At 33.1% G+C, this 10119-nt stretch overlaps 1 protein-coding gene across 1 annotated transcript in view; it reads right to left on the reverse strand.

Annotated features, from left to right (window-relative positions):
- Positions 1-427: 427 nt before the first annotated feature.
- Positions 428-10119, reverse strand: part of LOC106466786 (carbohydrate sulfotransferase 1-like) — a 14161-nt gene continuing 4469 nt past the window's right edge. The window contains exons 2-3 of the mRNA XM_022394869.1: positions 5043-5176; positions 428-2247 (exon numbers count right to left, since the gene is read on the reverse strand). Of these exons, the coding sequence (XP_022250577.1) occupies positions 1364-2247; positions 5043-5176 (1018 nt within the window). The 3' untranslated portion in view covers positions 428-1363. The remainder of the gene's footprint in view (positions 2248-5042; positions 5177-10119) is intronic.

Below are 10119 nucleotides of genomic sequence, written 5' to 3' on the forward strand. Positions count from 1 at the left end.
TCGCCTTATTACTACTTAAACAATTGTTCAGTTCCAGTAATACTTAGTGTGAAGTTTGATCAATAAAGGAGTTATGTTTTTTTAAGACCCTCCTCAAAATATATCTGGTTTCTCATCTCCTGTCGCAGAGATACCATTTAGGTAATTAACTCTGCTTCTTTTGACCTTCCAAGAATATAAGGATTCGTATTATACACACACACACTATTTACTCTATTGTAGTTTGGCAGTCTTCAACCAATATTTAATAGATGTACTTTTTATAAATACGCGCTGGCCTCCTTCTACTACATTTTACAAAATATGAAAAATTTATAAAATTCTTGGTAATAACCCCCAGTAATTTTTACAAAAGCTAATTTGAAATCAATCAAAATTGGAATAATTATTATATCCACAACTTTTAGAACCGTTTAAGATATATTGGTAAGAATTTCATCAAAAAAATATAAATTTTGGTTTATATGGTATTTTACGTACTTTTCAATAAAACCAGATTAGAAGCCTTTTGAGCTTGTTTTACTAAACGTACTACTAATTAAACGCGTATTCTGGATTTAGTCGATCTGCTGTTTGTTGAATTTTTAAGCCGGCGGAACATAAAAATATCTAATGGATATATTTTTTCTTAACTTTGAACTACTGACCAGAGGGAACGCTTCAAACCAGCAGCACTCATCGTACAAAAAAAGGAATGATTGTAACACTTATAACGCAGCCATAGCTTAAAGTACAGAAATACTTTGTAAATTGTGCGAACTTTAGCCTAGCTCGCAATCTCCGAAATCCAGAGCTTTACCACAGGGCCTATCAGCGCTCTTATAATATTCATAAAGAATGTATTGCGTAGAACATAGATTTATTCAACCCAAAGTGACTAAAATGATAATCCAGTTGTGCTTATTTTGGGAGTGAAAATATATTAAATCAGGCAAGTAAAACTTTGAACACATTTCTTTACCCTCAGAAAGCGCAAAAAGGTTGTAGCATTCCCATACCTATTGAAAGTGATATAATTCAGATTGTAACACTTGTTCAGGATTCTGGGGCTCGTGTTGTTGAAATAAAGACATTCCATCTTACTAGGTGCCGTACATTGAAATATTTTCCTGTTAAATACCCCCCATTAAACATTATGTGTTTTACAAAATCGATAAAATAAAATATGTAAAATAGTACAGCAAGATATTTATAAATTATTTTACCCTGGCAACAAGCCATTAAACCTTATTTGAGAATGAAAGAAAAACCAAAAAGAACGACACCGACATTTTCTTCGGTTCTTGTTTTCTCTCTCACTTCTGTTAGCAACCAGATCTTCAAAAAACGAAAACAAAATCATTATAGGATCTCAGAATGTATATTAGGGCTGTCCAAGTTTATTCAAAACTCTACTGCATTTTTTTTTAATGTTTTTCTTTTCCGAAACAGTTAGAGTTGAACGCCACTTTGATGGAATACTGGATGAATTTCTAACCGTGGAAAAAGCACTTTGGGAAATTTTGTTTTTGGAAGACGTGTGTCTCTCTAAATATTTGTTCAGAGCTTTCGAAATTTGGAAACCCAGATTTTTCAGCAGTTTCTTAATTTCGTCCAAGGGTTTCAATGCCATATCTTCAAAACGCAGAAAAAGGAATTTTCCAGGAAATGCTTCTTGCAGTCGGTAAAAGCTGACAAGGTCGTCCCAGATCTCGTCACATAGCACAGTAATGTTAGAGCAGTTCGTAGGTCGACACCAACTGCGTGTTTTCCTTGAGCCATAGATTCCACGAGGATCTCGTACAAGATATACCACTCGGATATCCAGATCTGTGGCCTGTACCAACAAATTTTGAACGTAAGACAAAGGTAAACGAAGAACTTTCATTACGTGTACCTTTGCCTTATTACATACAGATGACATGACTTCCGACTTCGAACAGTTTTTCTGTTTTTTACAATGTTTCCACAGAAACCTATTATTTTTCAACATGTACGAATTTTCTTTTTTCTGCACGTACTTTAAGTACGTCTCATCAACATAATTACACCTAAACAGATTCAGAAGGTGATCTATTGCATCTAATGCACGTTTTCCATATAGCCTCGTGCTCAGAGTCATGTGATGAAGTGGCTCATAGTCGTAGAAGGTACTTTCAGATAAATGCTCTAATACTTCACCAGTAAACGTGCTTCCGGATCGTAAGTAGGTGATCAACAAAACATGAGTAGCTGTGTTTCGCGTCGAGACATTTTCCGCCTTATTTTCTGTAAAATGAATAATGTATCTAAGATAAAGGTAAATGATATTTATCTAACAAAGTACATTAATCGTAAATGACTAGAAAATCAGATTTCCGAACCATACAATAGAAAATTACCTGTGTTTTAACACACGGCTATTCAGCTTTATATTTTATACATAGAGTTTCACAACCTGCAAATGCTTCAAGTTTGATAGGTGTTTTACTTCGGTAACACTTTTAAGAGATGAGTTGTTTTATTGTGTGGAATTTCGATTTATTACAAATTCGGATACACTATAATTGTAGCAAGTATTTTCCATTCTTGTCACACACAACGTTTCGCACTCCTCACAGTTTACAATAAAATGATCTCAAACCAATATGTCGATAGACCATGCTATCGAGACCGAAATATGGTAAATATCAAAAAGACTGAATCAAGAATTATCGGTGCCCGAGGCCACTAATGGGACCATGTTTTTAATTTAAACATAATTTGTCGAAGAAATATCACGTAGAGTAAAACAACGACATGGAGACTAAAAATCAAGTGCTAATGTAATAACTTATGTTTTTTCATTCAGAATGTGTGAAAAATACACTTCGGCCACTTAAACCTTAATATTAAAATAAAACTTGTAAATAATACAAATGATCTTATTTGGCAAGTATACAGATGAAGAATGAGTATTCAAATAAGAACTACTGTCTTGAAAAGTTCCTTCAACACGAGTTTCAAGCCCAGCTGAAAAGTTCCTTCAACACAAGTTTCAAGCCCAGCGTTATTAGTTATCCTGCTTGTTAGTTTTTTGTAAGTTCTTCTAACATGCGTATGATGTCCTCTCTCAGTTGAGAAGTTCACCTCTGTATTGTAAAGACGCACGTGTTATATTCTAAAAGCAGGGTTGTAAATGTAATGAATACTCTTAACATACAGATAAATTATTGAGTAATTTCTGTGTCCGCCAGAAACTACAGAACTGAACCTTGGTTGAACAAGATCAGTGAAATTAACAATACGTATATCGTTTAAAGCTGCTAATCCTCGGATCACAAAACGTCCTGTACATTACTAGTTTAATTACTTTGTTAAGCACAACATATCGTTAAAGCTGCAAGTTATCAGACTACAAACGTTCCTGTACATTACTAGTTTAATTACTTTGTTAAGCACAACATATCGTTAAAGCTGCTAGTTATCAGACTACAAACGTTCCTGTATATTACTAGTTTAATTACTTTGTTAAGCACAATATATCGTTAAAGCTGCTAGTTATCAGACTACAAACGTTCCTGTACATTACTAGTTTAATTACTTTGTTATTTGAAATTTCACTTGACATTATGCGAACTTCTAGATGAATAGTCTGTCTGTCCTTTCCTTAAAATTGAATTACATATATAATAATTTATTTATTTATTTCAGACACTAAAACTCTAAACTGGGGATAATTAATCAGTGACCGTTTCTATTGTTTCCTGAAGTCTAAATATAAAAAAATAGAAAAGATTAAAATTCATTCTGAGGACAACAACAACACTAAGAATTAACAAAACAAATTAATTTAAAAATCTGCCAAAAAGCTCGTGTGTTTTCGCAGAGATGCCTCTTTTTTCCATTAACAGCAAAAGAGTGTGAGTATCGTTTGCTTTTGATTAAAAAAGAACATTCAATTTTTTGTTGTTTTTCTTGGTATTACTATCTTTCAAACGCATATATAAAACATTAAGTTTTGTATATTATTTCAATTTTCTGCAAATGTACTTGTTAATTATATTCAAACTTGGGGATACTTCCTTACTCAAGTTCTTTCCCTTCTAATAACGATAGAAAAAGTACTACCTTCATCATATCCAAATTACATGAAGACTGTAATATAAATGGATCTACATCTTAAGTATGTCGTACAATAATAAGATTTGGATTGCACTTAGCTGGGCCAATGTTTTTCGCATTGTCAATTCTATCCAGGATACGGTCGTTCGATCGGTTAAAGCTTTATCCCCCTGAAGGTGTAAATATTGAAAATGTTGTTTACAAGAAAGTTGCGTTCACAACTTTCTAATATGAATTTATATAGTCCTAAATTTTAGAACGTGGCTTGAAATACCACAACTCTAAGTAATGTGTCGAATTTGGACACGTTCCACGAGCAGAATATCATTTGGGAAAAAGGATGTCTGTCCATCTAATAAGTATGAATATAAAGAGTTAGAAAAGAAAAAAAGAAATGCTCAAAAAACAATTATATGTATAGTGTAAGGACAACTGAGAGTGTGTATATGTGTTGTTAAAATTTAATGATTTTTAATTTTTTTACTGAAAAACGTTTAACTAATAATTTTCATGTAATGCTGTAGCATCAAACTGATGTTTCAAAAGCTACTTTTCAGTGTACTGTCTGTGTCGTTTTATTTAAATAAAAGATAAGGAATGAAGATCACCTCGGTAAATCGTATAGTTAATTAAACATTCTTACTTATAAAGATTAGAATGCATTGTTTCATCAGTTGGATACATATGGTGTTAACGACATTTTCGGCCGTAAACCCAATAACATCTGAACATTTTCGACCAACAGGTTTTGGTTAATCTTAAATACATATATTAAGCTAACAGTCTCTATAATAAAGATAACAAAATCTTATGTATTAAGCACATTCTATACAGTATAGTAATGAAAGTAAGACTGAAGAAAGAGTTATGTCATCATATCGAGATTTGTTTTACCAAAATAATTATTAAAAAACCTGTATATATATATATATATTTAGTATTACATGATGGAAACATATTAGCTTCAATATCGTACGTACCTGGGAACGGGTATACAAATTTGAATTGTGTTTTATGGTAGCTTAAGTTCCAGTCGAGTTGAGAAAAACAAAAGCAAATTACAATGGTAATCGATACCAACGAGAAAATTTTCCATATCATGTTTTTGCAGGAGCTGAAAGAGGACAATATTTTCATTATTGAATTGACAGCACATTCTCAAATTCAAACGTACAAAAGACATAGCTCGGCAAGGATTAAACAAAGAGATAAACATAAACTTCAATAAAGATGATAATTGCAAAAATGTTTCGTAAGAATTGTTTCTCTGGTGTATTCTGCTTCTAATGAGTACCATAATTAACACAGATAAACTCACTGTGGAACTCTGCGCTAAAACAAAACAAACCATAATCATAACAACTATTGTACTTCGCATTCTCTGACAGGTTTAAACATTGTTATTAATGTTCCAGATATCTTTTGGATTTTCAAAGAAAACTTAATTTCAGACTATTCTGAATAATAAAAATGTTGAAAATATCAGCTAAATTACGTCATAGCACGTGTCATGAAAAATGATCGATTTTGTCAAATAACAGGCAAATATATATCGTCATAAATCTATTGCTATTTGCTCTGAACTTGATTTATAACAACTGTAATAACAATGAAACTAAAAATCATAGTATTAGTGTTCAAATATGGGCAGCTTTTATAACGACATGAATCCTTAATTTCACAAAAAGTTTACACATTACGTAATGTTACGCATTTGGTTCCATAGATATACTTTCGTTATTCCGAAACATGTTGTGTCAGTTATTTTCTAATTCTCTCTGAAACTCCGTTTTTAGCGATTTTTCAAAGCTGTTTCGTTTTGTTATTTTGTTCCCGAATACCCCATGAAGAGAGACAAAGGTTCAAGAGAAGATAAGAAAATGTACAACCAGGTGTATCTGAAGTACTGAAGCTACAAGCAACACTTAAACGAATAGATTATTTGTAGATTAGGTATTATTAGCTCTATAACTGATTACATTTACATGATACAAATACTATCAGAAAAATATTAACAAATCCCATGGCTTCAATATTTTCGAAATAATTTATATTAATTTATTCAACCTACATAACATTATTTTGCCTCTGTTTTGATAATTGACCAAATTTCAGCTAAGGTTTGATTTTTATATCAATCTAAGGTTTCTTTTGTCGTACTTCACGTTGTGTACAGGACTAAATATGGAACATTTCCGTTCTATGGTGCCTGCTTTCTGATTAGTTAGATACGAAGTCAATGTATATTCTAATTACAGGTCAGCCACACACAGGTGTATATTGTGAATGCCAGCGTCACCTATAGCCTGGCATGTATTGTATTGCGAATAATTAGTCAGCTACAGAGACTGTGAATTCAGCTTTGTCACGTTCACATCAAATTCCGTCCATCTTTTGAGAAAAACAGTTCGTTCCCTGATTGTGAGAGTCAAAATTCACTGTAAAACTTCCGTTTTTATTTCACCGCATTTTCTACCTGCCGATCGTACACATTTGATTTGTGTGTTTTGTCTCTCTGTCTTTCTCGCAATGAAATAGTCATCATTATTATAAGCATCTACTCCTTTGTTTTTATTTTAAATAGAGTAGCTTATTTTATTAACTTTCCAATACCGTGTCTTGTCACTGTCATTTTATTTATAACAAATTCCCACATATCATATCGCGAGACATTCAAAATAGTTATTAAGAAACAAACCCAAGATAAAATTTAATCAAACAAACCACATACCAACTAACATTAATGCAAGTGTACAAATACCAATATTTCTATGGTCTTGTAAAATACTTTAGCCCAAAGGTTTTGTCGAAACGTTGTACATTTGCTGTTATGTTAAACTTATATTGAAGTTTTTCTTCATTACCCATTCAAGCCGTCTCCAGCCATTATTAGTCTCGAAGTGGGTTCCTCGTTATCGAATTTGAATTTACCAAGTATAAGTAAAAAAAAGCACATCAGAATGATAAGAAGTCTGCCAATAAACATAACAAATAAGGAAATCGAAGAAGAATTAAACTCTTAAAATATCACAACAACAACCTGTGCTATAATAACAGTCCACAAGAGTACGCCTGGATTTACAAAACACAGCTAAAAATGTGATATGAAACGTAGTACATCTGTGGTGCAGATATAACATGGTAGTACATCAAAACACTTTCTTCCTTTCAGATTACAACACTTTATTCCTTCCAGATCATTGTACTTTATTCCTTCCAGATCATTATACTTTCTTCCTTCCAGATCACTGTACTTTCTTCCTTCCAGATCAAAACACTTTCTTCCTTCCAAATCAAAACACTTTCTTCCTTCCAGATCACAACACTTCCTTCCTTCCAGATCATTATACTTTCTTCCTTTCAGATTACAACACTTTATTCCTTCCAGATCATTATACTTTCTTCCTTCCAGATCAAAACACTTTCTTCCTTCCAGATCACAACACTTCCTTCCTTCCAGATCATTATACTTCCTTCCTTCCAGATCAAAACACTTTCTTCCTTCCAGATCAAAACACTTTCTTCCTTCCAGATCATTATACTTTCTTCCTTCCAGATCAAAACACTTTCTTCCTTCCAGATCACAACACTTTCTTCGTTCCAGATCCTTATACTTTCGTTAACTGTTTCAAACAGTCAGTCGAAATACATCTCAGGATCCAAAACATATTTACAGATTAATTCCCACAAGACAACAACACAAATACCTTGTAACGTATCACTTCAAATAAATCATATCTGAGATTTTACGCGTCACTAAAACATTAAAAAACACTTGAGAAGACAGTATTCCAAGTATTTGTTTCAAACAATGATTTAAATGCGAGCAGTGTGTCCGAAGTCTTATAACGCTAAAAATCTGGATACGATACTTGCTTGAACAGACAAACATCTGGTCGACTCACGGAAACAGCAGTAAAAAATTTAAATACTTGAACAGACAAACATCTGGTCCGACTCACGGAAACAGCAGTAAAAAATTTAAATACTTGAACAGACAAACATCTGGTCCGACTCACGGAAACAGCAGTAAAAAATTTAAATACTTGAACGGACAAACATCTGGTCCGACTCACGGAAACAGCAGTAAAAAATTTAAATACTTGAACAGACAAGCATCTGGTCTGACTCACGGAAACAGCAGTAAAAAAATTAAATACTTGAACAGAAAAACATCTGGTCCGACTCACGGAAACAGCAGTAAAAAGTTTAAATACGTGCTGTTGCATTTAAGCTACTTTTCCTGATGGTCGGACTCAGTTGGGCGGGATGAAATGAGATATAAATCGAAACTTCCTGAACTCGATTTAAGATAAACCTCTTATTTAAATTGGATCAATTAAAATTAAAGGTAACTATGTCAGTGTTCTGCTCCTTCTTTATATCCTGGTTAACGATTTAAACCTACCATGTGAAGTACAATCACAAGCATCTCAGAGTGAGATGACATATGGAGAGTAAAACTCCCAGAAAACACAATACAATTGAATACTAGGAAGACGATGAAATGAAATAATACATCAGAAACTGCAACAACAAATAGAAACAGTAAAATTCCTAGACATTTCATACGACAACAGGTTCACATGGACTAAGCGTACTGATGACATTATAATTAAATCCACATCTCGCCTTAATATCCTAATACTTCAACGTACATTACAAATCAAAACTAAACTTAATATATATAAAACTTTTAGTACATTACACCTTAGAATATGGATGTACAACTTTACTAAACACATCAGTCTAAAATTACCTTAACCTACAGAGAATCCAAAACAAAGCCATCAGAACAATAACTAAACCACTCAGATAAACACACAAATCAAAGAACTACACAGACGAACTAAACTCCATTACATCAAACACGGGTTCTTTAAATTAGAAAACAATCTGTTTTTTTTTTTTTTAAAAAAATTTAACACAGAAACAAGTTAACCTCTTCCTTTTAACTATGAAATAACATACCTCTTGGGTGGCAAAGAATCCTCACACTTCATGACTTGTGTCAACAACAATAGAACCAACAATAGAGTTTTTATGCAAAAAGTGATAACTGAATCATGGGTATAATGATTGTTACAGATGAAGGCGAGATACTTAGCATGAAGCGATACACCCCAGGAAATTTAGCATTTTATATTTCTAACAGCAATTTATTTTAGGTTTGGAATATAAAGAAAGGATATAACACAACATACAGAAAATTAACACTATATAAAAAATGCGTGTTTACTCGTCGAGTGTCTGTGGACCGTTAAATGTACGCAACGTTTTCCAGATTCCTTTGAATGATTTTTATAAAACACGGCAGGAATACTTAAGAATGACAAAATGTTTCAACAGAAGCTGTACTATAGTAGTAATTATACGTTAGACAGGAAAACTAACATCAAATAGGAGACACGGGTGATATGCTAATATACACCATATGTTGTCATGTACCATACACCTGTGCAAATTTTAACGTTTTTATGAATCGGGAATACAACTGACAAATATTTTAGTCTGATAACAAGATGGTGGCAAACCATATTCTATAAGCTACACTTTTCGTGGATTCCAAGTCACAATATAAAAACAGTGGTCTTCTTACTACCTTCGATCTCAGAGGATCAGTGAATATCTCAGAAGATCAGTGATTATCTCAGAGGATCAGTGATTATCTCAGAGGATCAGTGATTATCTCAGAGGATCGGTGAATATCTCAGAGGATCGGTGATTATCTCAGAGGATCAGTGATTATCTCAGAGGATCGGTGAATATCTCAGAAGATCAGTGATTATCTCAGAGGATCAGTGATTATCTCAGAGGATCGGTGAATATCTCAGAGGATCAGTGATTATCTCAGAGGATCGGTGAATATCTCAGAGGATCAGTGATTATCTCAGAGGATCAGTGATTATCTCAGAGGATCGGTGAATATCTCAGAGTATCAGTGATTATCTCAGAGGATCAGTGATTATCTCAGAGGATCAGTGATTATCTCAGAGGATCGGTGAATATCTCAGAGTATCAGTGATTATCTCAGAGGATCAGTGATTATCTCAGAGG

Source organism: Limulus polyphemus, unplaced genomic scaffold, assembly GCF_000517525.1.
Source record: "Limulus polyphemus unplaced genomic scaffold, Limulus_polyphemus-2.1.2 Scaffold2380, whole genome shotgun sequence".
NCBI lineage: Eukaryota > Metazoa > Arthropoda > Merostomata > Xiphosura > Limulidae > Limulus > Limulus polyphemus.